This window comes from Chionomys nivalis, chromosome 10 (genome assembly GCF_950005125.1).
Source record: "Chionomys nivalis chromosome 10, mChiNiv1.1, whole genome shotgun sequence".
Lineage (NCBI taxonomy): Eukaryota > Metazoa > Chordata > Mammalia > Rodentia > Cricetidae > Chionomys > Chionomys nivalis.
In genome coordinates, this window is record NC_080095.1 from 68,250,379 (window position 1) to 68,266,564 (window position 16,186).

General features: G+C 45.0%; 1 protein-coding gene across 4 annotated transcripts; it reads right to left on the reverse strand.

Annotated features, from left to right (window-relative positions):
* Positions 1-603: 603 nt before the first annotated feature.
* Positions 604-15,050, reverse strand: Coch (cochlin). Of its 4 annotated transcripts, XM_057783418.1 has the most exons (12): positions 14,947-15,049; positions 14,692-14,744; positions 14,566-14,619; positions 12,644-12,800; positions 11,616-11,749; positions 11,131-11,193; positions 10,199-10,243; positions 9,963-10,110; positions 5,027-5,130; positions 4,011-4,237; positions 3,047-3,563; positions 604-2,042 (listed from the first exon to the last, which is right to left on the reverse strand). In XM_057783418.1, the coding sequence occupies exons 2-12, from the start codon at positions 14,723-14,725 to the stop codon at positions 1,867-1,869; spliced, it is 1,659 nt and encodes a 552-aa protein (XP_057639401.1). In that variant the 5' UTR covers positions 14,726-14,744; positions 14,947-15,049; the 3' UTR covers positions 604-1,866. The 4 variants fall into 4 exon arrangements, with proteins under 4 accessions (XP_057639401.1, XP_057639400.1, XP_057639399.1 ...); XM_057783417.1 differs by having other exon boundaries at positions 14,566-14,744; positions 14,947-15,050; XM_057783416.1 differs by having other exon boundaries at positions 14,692-14,960.
* Between the last annotated feature and the right edge of the window lie 1,136 nt (positions 15,051-16,186).

The following is a 16,186-nucleotide window of genomic DNA, read 5'->3' on the forward strand; positions in this document are numbered from 1 at the left end:
CTATGATTTATGGAAAGTAACTTGACTTTATATGTAAGTTTTAATGGTATTTTAGTATGTCCCCCCCACTTGCTGTTGAATCATTCTGTCTCATGATTGTAGTTACTTTCCTCGTTTCAAGCTTTACCCAACATCTCAACTCATTTGGAAGCTATAAAGTGATGTGCCAGGCGCAGGTATAGTGGCTCTCATGACTGTAAGGTTGGCGTGGGATGTGCAGCAAAACATTTCAGAATGAGCCTGACATGCCTGCCGAAACTGAATTATAATACATCTTTTTAAAACTTCATTTTTAAAGCTTGTAAACTCTACGTGTCTATAAGCTTAGAATTGAAGAGGATGAGGCAGAAGATTTTGATGAGGCCAACAAATTACTTTGTCTTAAAAGTAATTCTTTATTGTATATCCTTAGTTATTCTTTGTTCACTTACAGAAATGCTTAGCATCTTAAAATTTTAGTTCCTCTCATTCGACAATCTAAATGTTAGCATCTTTGGCTATCTGAGATGTTTCAAAGTTTTGTCTTTGTTGAATTAAGACTAGTAAAAGAGCTAATGAATGGAAACTGGGGTTTCATTTGCTCGAGGGAGAGAATTTAGGAAGTCAGGTTAAATTGAACCTATTTCTTATGGTAAGATTCTCCTTGTTCACAATGAATTGTTTGCAGCCTTTGAGGGGAGGAGGAATGCTCTTTTTATTAATCCTTTATGTCGTTTTGGGGACAATCTCTTTTCACATATAATCCTTACTCTCTGCCTGGGTTATGAAATTTGGGTACACTCCAGGAAGTCATAAGTCTACAACCACTGCCTTTCCTAGGTCAGATGGTAGTAAACAGGTTGACAGGAGAGGCCAGAACCTAGCTTAGAGAAAGTAGAGCTTAGAGAAAGTAGCCAATATGGAATGGTAGATTCCTGTGGGGAGAGCCCCTGTGGGCTCTAGTCTATGCTGATTGGGTTTTTGATACTCTCCTTGACATCATCTTCACAAATATGGTTAAGTTTTAAAAAAGATATTGTTTATGTTTCTCTTAAAGCTGGTACTCAAAAACATGCCCTAGTGGTTAAATCTGGTAGTCTACAATAGGTGTTCAGCATGTAATTGAATGAAATATTATACAACTTAATTCAGATTGGTCATTAGCAGGAGTAGAATCCTGTTTATCATAGAAGAAAAACAGTAGTGTTAATAAATAGGCACTTAGTCACTTCCAGTTTTATTGTTGACATCCAAGCTATTATGCCAAGTATTTTTCCTGGTACAATACTTGAAACATTTTTTAAAAACTTTCCGTGCTTAAAACATTTTCTCAGTTCTTGGAGTACATGCCTGTCTATACACATAAAATTAAGAATATAAATAGAAAAATACCAGGCAATCCTGTCTTTACTCAGTGTGGTATTTTCAGCCATTAGTTATGAAAACACTACAAAAGAAGCTTGATACATGTTCCATATAATGTGTATGAAGACTAGTACATAAAATAACAGCTGTCTGTTGATTGGTTTTAAGAAAGCATCCACATGGGTCAAAATTACACTTGATCTATGTTTAAAAGTTGTTCTGCTCTCCTTGCACAGTCAGTACAGAGTGATTAGGGAAGGGCCAGTGCTGTGTCTAACGAGCATACATAGCCCCTTTGGAGTATGCATGTTTGCAATCTTCAATTTAAACCCATGACATCTCTTTCTTTCCTGAGTTTATAAGGACCCTGATTATCCTCGGCCAATCTAAATTTGGAGCTTCAAAATTCATTTGCTTTAAACTGCTGTTGACATATTTACTGATCCTGGTAAGCTATAAAGTTACTTAGGTATTGAGAATACAGTTTGCATATTATTCTTTTGAGTTGTCAGAGTATCACAGTTACTGCTGGGATTCTAAGAAATCTCTACAAATGCCTCTAATGACGTCGGAGACAATTGGTTCTAATCCTGTGAACTCTCTGGTAAAGAAAGCGTGTGACTCCTTGGGTTTAGAGGCCATATCTCTCAGGTCATCCAGAGGTGCCCAAGCCACACCAACAGAGAAGATGGTGATACCTACAATGGAAATATTTTTAAGTGAGTTAAAAATAGGTCTAGCTTACATACAAAATTATATATTCATATATTAATATAGAACCTCAGAAAACTGCTTAATTTAAATGAGATCTATGCTAAGTTTTCTAGGTAGACTACAGACAGTTTGGTTGTGGTGAAAATAATTTGGTCAGAACCAAAAGCTTTGCTATTAGCAACTTGGTATAAATAATGAAAATACCATGATGATCAGTTCATTAAAGACAATGTGCTGAACAAACTAGGAGCAGAAGGACATCATCCAGCGGGTCTGTTTGTAAAGATCCTACACCCTGCATGTGGGTGGCAGTGAGGAAAGACCCTGCTGCTGTCACTGTCAGACATCTTTTTGAGCTCTTAATAAGCACATTAAATTAAGCCTGGCACAAAAGGATACATAAGTGGGGAAGTTTGCATTGTCCTAGGAATAGGTACTAGTGATAATTGTTTCCTCTACTTCAGTCTTTGAAGTATTGACAAATCCAGTTATCAAAAATTGTAGGTTTTGAGCCAGGCGGTGGTGGCGCACGCCTTTAATCCCAGCACTCAGGAGGCAGAGGCAGGCGGATCTCTGTGAGTTCGAGACCAGCCTGGTCTACAAGAGCTAGTTCCAGGACAGGCTCCAAAACCACAGAGAAACCCTGTCTTGAAAACAAAACAAAACAAAAATTGCACCCACATAGTTCACCACCATCTAACTCCAGTTCCAAGGGATCAGATGTCCTCTTCTGATCTTCACAGGCACCATGGTGCACATAAGTCTTAAATTGCTAGTCTTTAAAGCAAAAATATGTGGCAATTAAAAAAACTCCCAAAGGGATTTTAATGATGCCTGGAAGAATTGCAGTTCAATCATGGAAACTCTAAAGCTCATTGAATTTAGTCCATACTGCAAGGATCCTTTCCACAAAAATGTCTGAGCCTATATTGATGTAGAATTCATAGGACCCCTTTTGTATCCCTAATACAAAGGATAACCATCTTACCTGCGTCATGAGCAGCTGCAGCGGGGCCTCGGACATCATCGTAGGACTGCCCATCTGTGACAATCACCAGGAAGTTTTTGTTGGGGCTGTCCCTTATGGGACCAAATACATTTCTAACAGTAAAGGAAATGGCATCACCAGTAGCTGTTCCACCACTCATATAGCGTATGTTTCCTAGGACAGCTAGAACATTCTCTTTGGTGTTATAGTCAGTGAAACTGAATTCTGTGCGCTGATCATAAGTGAACTGGACAGCAGCTATCTTGGCTCCAATGTCTGAGATTTCAAATGTCTTGGCTATGTTAGAAACAAATTCCAGCATGAGACGGAAATTGCTATCCCCTACACTGCTGGAACCGTCGATTAGGAAGGCGATATTCACCGAGTTGTAACAGGTCTTGCTGCACATCATCTGCTCGTGAGTGCAGAGCTTCTGCACCAGAGGCTTCACGTATTTTGTAGTGCCAAACCAGTTGGGCATGTGATAAGAGAAGAAGCCGTTGTTCCGACACACAGCCTAAAGGGGAAAGACAAAAGATATCCCCAAAATAAAAAGTTTAGTATTTTGCAAACGGTTGTGTTGGAAAATGAACCTAGAACTTACATATGTATCCCCAGCCTTCTTGCTACTTCTCATTTTGAAATAGGGGTCTTAGTTAAACAGGCTGGCCCAGGACTTGTAATCCTGTTGACTAAGCCTCATTGAGTAGCTGGGATTGCTGGGCAGTGGTGGCACATGCCTTTAATCCCAGCCCTTAGGAGGCGGAGGCAGGCAGATCTCTGAGTTCAAGGCCAGCCTGGTCTACAAGAGTAGCTGGGATTACAGGTCTGTTCTTCCATGCCCTCCTCAAACATATCAAATATATGTTCATTAATCTAGTTAAGGGCTTATCAGTACTAGGTATAAGAGGTCCCAAACTGAGTCACTCCCACTCATTAGCGAGAACTGGCCATTACACCTTACCTTGTCAACAAATGCAACATCCTGAACCATCCCTAGTTCTTCAGGGATGGGCTTGGCCACAGAAACTATAAATACGTTGACACCAAACTCTCTGGCCACAATGCCTGCTTCCTCAATGTCATCAGAAGGCCAGCCATCAATAAACACCACCACCACTTTTGGTATCCCTTTTCTCACCCCTGCGTCTGCTGTAAAGAATTTTTGAGCAGTGTGCTTCAAGGCTTTTCCTAAGAATAGAAGCAAATGAACAGCATTGGTCATGGCTCAAATGACATTTCGATTCTAGGTAGCAATGCCATTCAATTTAAGAATTTAACTTACGGAATTCAGTTAGTAAAAGATCTATGAAATGGGAAAGCTTGATTATCCTTCAGGCCTATTTTTGGTCTTCACAACCTCCACTGCTTCCCTCTCCACCGCCCAGAAGTCTCACATTCCCTTCCATCATTTAACTGTAAAGCATGACACGCCCCCTCCTGTCGTGCCCTCACCCCTTACTGGCCTATGAGGGCAGCTAGGGCACAAGGAACCTTCCAAAGTCTGCTCCATCTTCCTTTGTGGTTAAAGTCTGTTCATCTTTGGTTACAAACAGTAACTTTCCTAAAGAGCACAATACTATAGGTTTTTAAATTTTATTTATTTATTTAAGAATTATTAGCACCAGGTGATGGTGGCGCACACCTTTAATCCCAGCACTTGGGAGGCAGAGGCAGGTAGATCTCTTGAGTCTGAGGCTAGCCTGGTCTACAAATTGAGTTCTTGGATAGCCAAGGCTGTTATACAGAGAAACCCTGTCTCAAAAAAACAAAACAAACACACAAAAATAACAAGCAAAGAAAGAATTACCAGCTAACCCATAGGCATATTTTCCACTACAGAGAGTCGTCAGGTGATGAGATGCAGATCTAGCTAACACAACACCTAGCAGGAGGGAGTCTCCAAATGGCACTAAAAGTGGTAACTTGTGGTTTTGGTCTCAATCATCCCTATGATGAGCCTGGAGGTGGCACACTTACCTGTGTTGGAATTACCCCCTCGGAAACCTACTTCTTTTATGGCAAACAAGACATCTTTGGCTGAAGTAAAGTTTTTCAGGTAAAATTCTATTTTGGGATGTTCACTATAAGAATGAAAAAAAAAAGTTTTTAAGAAAGAAGATAGTTAGATGGCCTTTTAAAAAATTACTGGTAGAGGACCAATGTTCAATTCCCAGTAGCAACATAGCAGCTCACAACCATCTGATTCACCCACATGACCCCTCTGGGTACCAGGCACACACATGGTATAGAGAAATCAATGTAGGCAAAACAATAGAAACAAACCACATATAAGACAAATGCAAGAAAGAGTCAGACCTAAGTCTTTTTTAAATCACAAAGTATACGGTCAACTAGTACATTGCTTCCATTCACTGGGAATGTTTCAGAAATGTAACAAGTATGGTTGTTACACTCCAAATTTATTATATTTTAAATAATAGCTAAGCATTTGCAATTTCATTTCCTATTTCCATGAGGCAGAATTATACTAATTATTTAAAGAAACAGGCTCAGAACTCACGGAATTTGCCTAACAAAATATGTTAAATTCAGACTCGGCTACTTCAAATTCAAGTTGGAACTGGCGTTACAGACTTTCTGTCTGCATCATGGTAAAGCAGGTGCGGCTGTGGGTCTGGTCTTGGTGGCACTCTCCAGGGTTGGGCACCAGGTATGTAGGAAACAGTTGGGTGTGAGCATACATCTGCTTCAGTGCACAGCCCCAGAAGCATTTAGCTGTCTATTAGCAAAAAAAAAAAAAAAAAAAAAAAAAAAAAAAAAAAAAAACATCTGAAAGTATTATTTGTATGTGGGTGTTTTGTCTGCTTGTTATGTCAATGCACTGTGTGCGTGCCTGATGCTCACAGCAGCCATAAGAGGGCATTAGATCTCCTGGAACTGGAAACAGATATGTGTAAGTGTCCATGTAGGTGAACCTCGGTCCTTTGGAAGAGCAACCAATGCTCTTGATTGCTGAGCCTTATTTCTAGTCCCTAAGACTGACATTTTAAAGATGGGGGAAACGTACAAGGAAATGTATTGTAAAACACTGCAATGTAAAACTTTTCTTACAAAAACGACAACGACATTTGCCAATCCTGGTTATTTAAGGAATTTCAGCTCACTTTTAACGATATTTTGTTCATTAAGATCATATCAAAGACTGAGGAGATGGTTCAGTCCAAGACATGAGTTCGATCTCCAGAACTCATGTAAGGAGAGCTGAGCGTGGTGACTCAGATTTGTGATCCCAATGCTGAGGAGGCGGATGCCTGGGACATGTTGACCAACCAGCCTCCCTACTTGGCGAGTTCCAGGCCTATCAGAGACCTGTCTAAAACAATAAAAAGTGGATGACATCTGAAGAATAAAACATTGGAGTGTCCTCTACCTTCTACATCCACGTGCATGTGCATGTCCGCCTGCACACACACACACACACACACACACACAAACTGAGTAAAACCTTTGTAGTCAGAATTTCATTAAGTACAAATTTTTAAGCTTTAAGCATAGTAGCCATTTTAACGTCGGGCTTTATTGTTTGTTTGCTTGCTTTAAGACAAGATCTCCTGTTTCATCTTTCGGGGCTGTGGGACTGAAGATGCGTGTGACTATCCCCGACTCTTCAAGATTCTGTGAGCGACAGGAAGAGCACAGACTTTCTCCCCGCCCACCTGCTGGATCATGCAATCCGATGGCACGGTTTGGTTACCTAGGTAAGTTTGTAGTCACTCTCAATTATTCAGATTCTGACCTAAGCCAGTCATCCTATTTTTGCATCATTAATGATGCAAAGGTCACCCTGTTCTATTTATATATTTATTATATAGTGATATTTTGTGTGCATTTTAACAAAGCTTGCCTGAAGATCAGAGTGCAGAGCTAAGCCACTAGAGGCCAGTGGTGGCATACACTTTTAATTCCAGGACTTGGGAGACAGAGCCAGAGGGATCTCTGTGAGTTCAAGGTCACCCTGGGCTACACTTGATTGAATCTGTTTAAAAGAGAAACAGAGCTCACACAAAGTGGGATCCCATCACTAGGAAGGCGGAGACAGGAGTGATATGGCTGGGCGGAGAGAAGAATACAAGGTGGGAGGAGACCAGCTCAGAGCAGTCTAAGGATGCAGTCTGAGGTGTGTGGTCTGAAGGGGTCAGAGTGCGCAGTCTGAGGACATGATCTTCCCTTTGGTCTGAGGATTCGGTAGAGGTAAAAGGTCTGTCTAGTGGCTGGATGTGCTGTTTCTCTGACCTCTCAGCTTTCACCGTCTAATATCTGACTCTGGGTTTTATTAAGAACAATTAGAATCTGTGCTACAGTGAGCTCTTTATTCTAGTGCTTCCTAAAGCAGAAAAATGTGAGGATATAGGTTAATGCAGCTTTCGTTTTGAAAAAGCATAGGGTTAAATTAGTCCAAACAAATCAATGTAAGAAAAAGTCATATAGGAGAGTTGCCTCAGGCAGTGTTGAAATATACAGTAAACACGCTTAGAAAATGTATCAGGACCTAAATCAGGCACAGTGGCTCCGCCTTTAATCCCAGTACTTGGGAAACAGAGGCAGGCGGATCTCTGAGTTTGAGGACAGCCTGGTCTACAAAGCAAATTCCAGAGAAACCCTGTTCAAAAAAAAAAAAAACAAAAACAAAAAAACAAAACCAAAAACATCTAGATCACCAAAATAATAATAAAAAAATCAGTACTTGACTCAAAGAAACTTGTCTAGATGTTCATAAAATTGATTTTGCATTTAAATCAACATAATAAAGGGCTCAGTGTTTTAAGGGCAAGGGGGAAAATGACTATATTATATAGAAAGGTTAAATGCTGGGCTAGAGAGATGGCTCAGTGGTTAAGAGCATTGACTGTTCTTCCAGAGGACCCAGGTTCAATTCCCAGCACCCACATGGCAGCTCACAACTCTCTGTAATCCCAGTTCCAGGGGACCTGATACCCATGGCAAAATACCAATACACATAAAATAAAAATACTTTCCTTTTTTTTAAAAAAAGAAAATTTAAATATCTTTAAAACATACCCTATTATAAAAAGTAACAAATGGACTTGGGAGGCAGAGGCCTTGAATTCGAGGCCAGTCTGGTCTTCAGAGCGAGTTCCAGGACAGCCAGGGCTACACAGAGAAACCCTGTCTTGAAAAACCAAAGGGGGGAAAACGTAATGGCTGGAATATTAGTGAGTGCTCGTAGAGATGCCAGGCCGTCCATATCCACGGCTGACAGTACTAGCTGCCTCAGTCAACCTTCTAGAAAGCAACTTAGCTATTTTTTTTTTTTTTGGTTTTTTTTTTTTTTTCAAGACAGGGTTTCTCTGTGGTTTTGGAGCCTGTCCTGGAACTAGCTCTTGTAGACCAGGCTGGCCTCGAACTCACAGAGATCCGCCTGCCTCTGCCTCCCGAGTACTGGGATTAAAGGCGTGCGCCACCACCGCCCGGCTAACTTAGCTATTTTTATCAGAGACTTTGAAAGTGTCTGAACTTCCCACCCAGGAATTCAGCAGAATGAAACAGTCAAAGCTGGGAACAAAGCTGACACAGGCTTCTTGTCATGAGGTGCTGTGTGGCAGCGGACGGTAGGGGGAGACGGTCTCAAATATGCAAAGGAAGCCTATAAGACAGCATGCAACACACATTCGACAGGAGAGAATGCTTCAGACACTAAGGGGTGAGCGAACGGGGTCCAACACTTTTACAGCCTGAAACGCAGACCAGGGGAAAGCCAACGTCTTCTCCAGCGCAGAAAGGAAACACAGCTTTACAAGGACGGGAGCTGGAGGACTTCTTTGTTCTACTTGTCAAGCTTCCTCTAAGGAACATTAGTAGGCGCTAAAGCCACCACGATCATGTTTACCGGAATGAAGTAGAAGAGGGCACGTGTAGGAACACGGTCCCTGAACGAAGCTGCGCGGGGAGACTTCTGAGAACTCGTGACCTCTGGTTGTTCTTGGATCGTGCTTTCGTGCCCCCCCCCCACCAGGTGTAGAAGGAGTGGGTTTGCCTTAGACCACCCTTCGTCTTTCCCATTATTATCCAGCGGGATGCTTGTAAGCATGCGTGGTCCTCACGATGGCATACAGCCTAACTCAGGTGATCTTTGCCCCTGTGACTGTATACAGCTTGCTCTTCAGTGAACTTTGCTCATGTGCCCTGCTTAACCCTCAGAATATATATTGTCTGATGCCCTAGATGAGACTCACTCCCTCAGGCTGATGTCACCATACTAGAGCGGTGACAGTCATGCTTTGGATATCCAAGGAAGGGACATGGGAAGGGATTAACATTGGGGGAGGCTGCTGTTCATTTCCCGGCCGCCCATATAAACTGGCAGAGTAAAGAAAGGGAACTGAGAGCTCACCACCGCTTCCTCCAGAAAAGGAAAGTGGGGAGAGCTGAGTGAAGCAGAGAAAGTGTTCGTGTACGGCTTCCAGGCCATGAAATCCCTTTCCGCCTTTCTACAGTGTACTGGTCACTAAATCCTTTTATGCCAGTAGTGCCCTCAGACCCGCACAGACTAACCAGACGGTCTTTTGTTGGTGGTGGTGTTTGCGGTGTGGAGAATTGTGAACACTGCACGCGCATGCAAGTGCTTCAGATATATTTTCTCTCCCTAAGGATTGGGTCTCACCATGCAGCTCTAACTGGTCTATTTGCTATGTAGACTAGGCTGGCATTGAACTCACAGAGATGGGCACAAAGCCTCTGCTGCCTATGTACTGGGGTTAAAGGTATATACCATGATACCCAATCTTCCTGAGACGTTCGTAAATTCTGAATTATAGTTTGGGATTCCAGCTTGTCCAAACTTAAATTATATTTAACTGAAATTAATATTACAACTTGGTAAGTAGCTATCATTCAAGACAGCCATAATTACCCATTTTATTAAGGTTGGTACCTGGCTTGCACGAGGCCCACGTGTGGTCCTTCAGTCCCAATTCCCAGCATCAACGCCACTTTCCCAACGAAATTCTTCTGCAAATTAAATCGGCGCTGGCCTATATTAAAGCTCCCATCGATCAGAAATGCAATGTCTGCCTTACAGTCTGCAGAGAGCCAAAGGAGGGCTTCGTGAGTCTCAAGTGCAGCTGGAGGAAATGCCCCCCACCCCCACCCCTCCTTCTTAGCTCTTACCTTTATTGCCAGTCTTCTTCTCTGGCGTTTTCTTGAGTCGTTTACCTGAAACAAAAGAAGCACTTGAGCACAAGCCGTTTGCACAGCAGGAACTTCCACCAGGATGAGCCTGTGGCGAGGAGTCCTGTTCTTAGAAAGGCCTTTTAAATTCATCTCAGGGTCTTCTGGGAAAGCAACCTCAGAACGGAACTGTGGCAGGCCTATGTAGTTGGTATGTATCTATCCAAGGCTTTGATATCTAAACCCACAGCTGAAGCAAGACTGGTAATACAGAGACACATGTTCTTAATTTCTTCGACTTTAAAATGGTAGGGGCCGGAGAGATGGAGCAGCGGGTAATCTAGCTTTGCCTGCTCTTGCGAAGTCCCAGGTTTGGCTCCTAGCTCCACATCAAGCAGCTGAAGTCACAGGGCCTGTAACCTGGGTTCCAGAATAGTCCACCACCCTCTTCTAGATCCGCCTTTGCCTGCACACACGCCATACACATAAATACAGTCATGCACACATACACACATAAAAACAAATCTCTAATAAAATAAAATGAAATGGCCACTGTTTTGGAAATAGAGATCCCTGAACTTTTTTGTAGTGGCCACACACTGGTTTCTTTCAGTCACATGGCAGTGCAGAAACTAAGTGGACTATTGGAGCAAGGAGCTGGAAAGAAGTCCTTGACCAGTTTCCACACGTGGTCCATCAAATCAGGGAGGGATGGAACGGACTTCCTCCTGAGACTGGATGAGCTGGGTTTATGATAAAGAAGAGAAGAACCATGAACTCTAAAGTAGAATGCTTCCATCCAAAACATCAGTAAACGCGAGGCAGCTGCTTTGCTCCTCTGTGATAATAGTGTTCTGAAGGCAAGGTTCTACCAATGGCATTTCTAACTCCAAATGATGTGCCCGGCAACAAGATGGGTCTGTGTTTCCTACCTGCAGGCGGATGGGCTGTGGACACTGCCCGTCCCGTGGCTTCCTGGGAACTGCTTTTTCCTTCTGTTGAGATGAGAAGTTTATTGTTTTTCTCTTTCCTTCTCTGCCATCAGAGTGTTATGCATCTAAAGTTCTACATGATGGTTGGGGGCAATGGTGACTCAAATGTAGATATCACACTGACCATTAGCTTTGGATTCTTGATGTATTTGAAAAGATCACCAAAAACTGACTTTCCAGGTTTGACAGTTTGTTACCTGCTAACTATCTAGGCATTTAGACTGCAAACAATTCCGATTTCGGTTTCTACTGAGTGAGGTGAGATTTTTTTCTCCCCCAAACTTGGGTGACTCTGTCCCATAGTTGACTTCTTAACTACAAGATTCTCCATCGATCAAAAAGGCTGATCTAAAGAAAGCCGAAAATCCCTTTGAGGGTGTGGGGAAGTGTTTATGCACAGCTGACAACAAGGAAATTGTACCTACTGGTCACCGCGAAGGAAGAAGGCCATCTGGAAAGCGTCTGGGACTGGACGCCATTGGCGTCCACAGAAGAATAGTTCTCTCGACCAGGAAGGCTATAGACACGCACAGGTCCCCCGGAGCTGTCAATCACTCCCCTGCAATGTTAGAGCTAAGCTGAGACATTATCCCGTTGCTCTGATTGGTCAAGAAAATAGCTGAGTGGAGAAGTTGCCTAAGGATGCTTGCTGCTGACCTCGAGACTCACTTTTACAGGAAAAGAAGTGTCTGGAGGAAGGACTTTGTGCTGTCAAACTTTTTAAAGCGATGCTAAGGACACACTGGTATCCTGTTTCTTATCTCTCCAAGATTCAGAATTAATAAAATGGTGCTAACTAACTGCATGTGCTCTTGGATTGTATTAGAAAAATCACACCCACTCTTTTACTCTAGGATGGGGTAGCATTGGCTCACCGTAGTGACAGTCAACAAGATATCTCATAACCCGAGTTCAGTCTCCTCATGTGGAAAGCAGACCAAAGCTGGGTCTACTTTAAAATTTGAGATGGAAGCTAAAGACCCCGAATATACGACACAATGAGGAATTGTTTAGAATCGTGGGAATGTAGCCATCAGGCACTTATGCAGAGCTGGAGAACCGGCTCAGTGTTTAAGAAGCCCCAAGATCAGTTTCTAGCACCATGAGGTGGCTCACAACCACATGTAACTCTACCTCCTAGGGATCCAACACCCTCGTCTGTCCTCCATGGGAAGCCAAACAACTATAGCACACACACACACACACACACACACACTTTTTATTAATTAATACATCTGCTCATTGCTCATTGTCAGACAGCTTCCTTTGTACATTTGGTGATGCAAGAATGCCCAGGAAAACCTTAAGAATATATCCACCTCCTGTGGCCCAAAGGGACATGGAAAAGAAGCAAGCAGGTAGGAAATGGGACCAAACGGCTAAACGAGGGAGAGACTAACTATGCTTGTACCACTGTCCACCCGTATGGCCCTTCCCACATGTTCCGGCTCACCTATGGACAGCAGCCCCACATATGCTGGACACCGAAGCATAAACTATGTTCCCGAACACAGAAAATTCCTCGAGAGAACAGCCTCCTGGGCAGAGAACATCTGCTTTCTCTTTCCGGATATCCAGGCCTCTGGTGAAGCAGGTGATGGCAATGGGAACTGGAGAGAAAGGATTTGTTACATAAGTGCTCCGAAGGCTTCATGGAGGAGTGTTGCAGGAAACTCGGGAGATGGGATTATTTTAACCCCCTAGTTTCTCTACTTCCACCAAAACACTGACTTAAATGTTAATGCTGTTTTAGATGTTAGCAAAGCAAAAGGGATTTTCAATTTAATCTAGGGCCCAGTTGCTGCAGATGTCTAATGTGACAATATTCCCAGTTCTTAGTCAATTTGAAAAATGTAACAAAGCACATCTGAATGAGAAGGCAATGCTTGTCTTTGACCTTGTCCTTAGAACTACAAAAATCTCAGTTGCAATGAAACTGTTGACAGTCGTTTACCATGATAGTAATTCTGGGTCATGGGGTGTCTTCACAGACACATGCAAAAGTCTTGAAGTGACCCTTTCCACGGGGCTGTTTAGCTTTGTTACCTGATACAACCACCGCCTTAAAATCTCACGTTCACACAAGCCAGCCAGTTAACTGGTGCCTGGGTCCACAGAACGTTATTTAGTTGCACAGTTTCCAAATGAGGAAATGAAAGTTATAGTGTTAATTAGCCCAGGAGCACCCCCACAACTCCCGAAGGACAGACACCAGACAGTCCTACACTTAACATCTGATTATATCTCCTCCAGATCTGACCAAAGGGACCCTGGAGGCAGCAAATGCTTCTTGAGAAAACCCTGAGTGGCTCACTCAGTCATCCCAGCACTCAGGAAGCTGAAGCAGGAAGATTTTTGCCTTGTGTTTGAGGCTAGCCTGAGCTACAGTGACATCACCCCCCAAAAGCAAACAAAGTTACTATGAAAGGTGTTAATTTGTCAAATTATAACAGACTCCGAAATGGTAGCCTGCCAATTCACTGCAGATTAAACCGAGATTAAGGTTATTGAGTACGATTTTCCAAACACAGGGACAAAGATCTTTGGAAACAGGTATTAGGGGTGGGGGTGGGGGATACAACATCTCCCTCACCCCACAATGCGGGATAGTTTTGCAAGTTGAGTTACTTGCCTCTGCCAAGGTCCTCTGTGGGTGCTGCTACCTGGGCCATGGAAGAAAGGGGAAGACTTCTCCCAGGTGTAAAACCAGTTCCTCTGCTCAGTTAATATCCTGACTCCGTACAGGAGTCCAGCACCTCTATCAAATAACCCCAATCTTTCTCATTTTCAGCGACCTGGGTGTGGTGGCCGGCAGTGACACTAGAATCTCCAACCTAGTCTGTCTTAGAGCCGCCAACACTGACTCCCTTGGACAAAAGGTGAACAGGGCAGCCAGGTGCGGTACTTACCATTTCCACTTTCAAGAAAAGCAAACGACAGATTTTTAGAAATGAAACTACCCCTTACATCACAGAAAAGACACCGAGCCACACACCCTTCCTCGGGCTTTTCTACACGTGGAACCAACTCTTTTGAGGCTTCCAGAGAGCGACAAGAACTGCCGACGGTGCTTCCATAGGGGTTACAGTACGACAAACACATAGCAAGGTGATCGGAGTAGGTGGGACCAGGACCTGAGGCGCCCCATCTGTGGGCTGGAACCAACCGGTTTTCCCAAGCCAATAACTCGGGACTAGGAGTCCCGGAGCTAGATGGTGTACTCCCGGGAAGGGAACCTGTCGGACCCCTGGTGCACAGGGGATGGGAGCGGACGGACGCCTCTCCGCCACTCCAGTCCGGCATCCCTCCGCAGATCCTCAGCCTCCTTCCCTCCCTCCCTGTCCTCCCTCCCTCCTCCTCCCGCGTCCAACTCACCGGCTCCCTCGGCGCGCGCGAGCCGGGGCAGCAGTAGCAGCAGCAGCCACGCACCTGCGGAGAAAGGACAGCTAGGTGGCTGCAGCCTCCGCCCGCGCGGGCGCGGCGGCGAGGGCGCGTACCCACCGAGGCTGAAAGCAGGGATCCAGGACGTGGGCATGGCGGGTGTCTGCGAAGACCTGCGGGAGAGCGAGTCGTGAGCGAGGCTCGCCGGGGACCCCAGGACCCCTGGGCTCCTCGGGAGCGGGCGAAGGCGGGAGAGCCTGGCCGCTGCAGATAGAGCAGTCCCGGGCACACTGTGCCACCTCATATCGGCGTGGGGGACGCCAGGACACACAGATAGACAGGGACAGACTCCGTGCATCACCCCGGGTCCCGCACCTGCGTGGGATCCGCCCGGCTGCACCCGAGTGCGGTAAGCGCGGCTCCGCGGCCGCTATAAAGGCCGGCGGCGCGCATGAGCACTGTGCGGTGCGGGGGGCCACGGGCGGGGGCTGGGAGCGGTCCTGGGTCCCCCGGTAGGGCGGTGGCCGGCCAGCTCCGCCCTCGCCACCGACACCCCCCCTCCCCCCGGGGAGGCCGGCGCGCTGGCGCCTCTCCCTGCGGTGTGGGGGTCCCCTGGGGAGGTGTGAAGGTAGCCGGTGGCGCCCCGGGATTTGGGGGTGGGGTGCATCTGAGCGCGCCTGGGGACGCTCCTAGGGACGCCCAGGTCGTGCAGGGTACTGGACGACGAGGTGGTGGGTGACTGCCCAGAGGGAATTGACGGACTCCGCATGGTCGCTGTGGGGTGTAGAGCAGCCGAACACCGGGTCCTAGAAAACTTCCAACTTCGCGCCCGTGGGAACAGTGCTACCTTTAAAGTAAAACCAACCGGCATTTGGTGAAATACTGTGGTGAGAAACTTGTCCCACAACCCGTTATTCTTCAGGGGTTCGGCCTCCAGACTTCTGCGAGAAAACTGTTTTCCCTGACCGGTCGTTTGTTGTAAGGGGTGGGAACGTCGTAGAGTGCCCGCTAACCTCCAGGCAATATTTACATTTTTATTTACATTTTCTTTTTTTCTTCCTTTTTTTCTAGATCAGGGAAGATTCCTCCTTGTTTGTCGGTCCAGTCTATTTGGTTCTCTCTCTCTCTCTCTCTCTCTCTCTCTCTCTCTCTCTCTCCCCCATCTTCCACCGCCAATTCTACTATAGTCACTTTTCATGATGGACATGGAGAAAGAATGGAACTCAAGGGGAATGGTTAGTGACAGACGACGACCTGCAAGACAGCTGAGGAACTCCAGACCTGGACAGCCCTTACTTACTCTGGCAGTCCCCCTCCCCCCTTTTTTTTCTTTTGAGATATGGTTTTACTGTAATCACGATGACCTTAAATTCACAATTCTCCTACCTCAGCCCTATGGCAGTGCTACTTCTGCACCTGGCTACAATACCTGTTTTAAAACTAGCTTTATTTAGTTGTAATTTACGTCATAGAATCCATCCATTTAAAGAACAGGATTCGGTGACTTCAGGTAAAGTTTATGATCCTCATAGTAGTCCCGTTTCAGAATATTTCGTCACCTCCAAAGTGATGTCTCCTGGTGGTTGACGGGCATCCCTTCACTGCCACGCTCACA

Coding starts and splice junctions, on each gene's coding strand:
- Coch (XM_057783415.1), bottom strand. CDS start 14,929: ATGCACGGAGTCTGTCCCTGTCTATCTGTGTGTCCTGGCGTCCCCCAC. Junction 12,801..14,565: donor CGCGCGCGCCGAGGGAGCCG/GTGAGTTGGACG, acceptor CTTTCTCTCCAG/TTCCCATTGCCATCACCTGC. Junction 11,194..11,615: donor TTCTTCCTTCGCGGTGACCA/GTAGGTACAATT, acceptor TCATCTCAACAG/AAGGAAAAAGCAGTTCCCAG.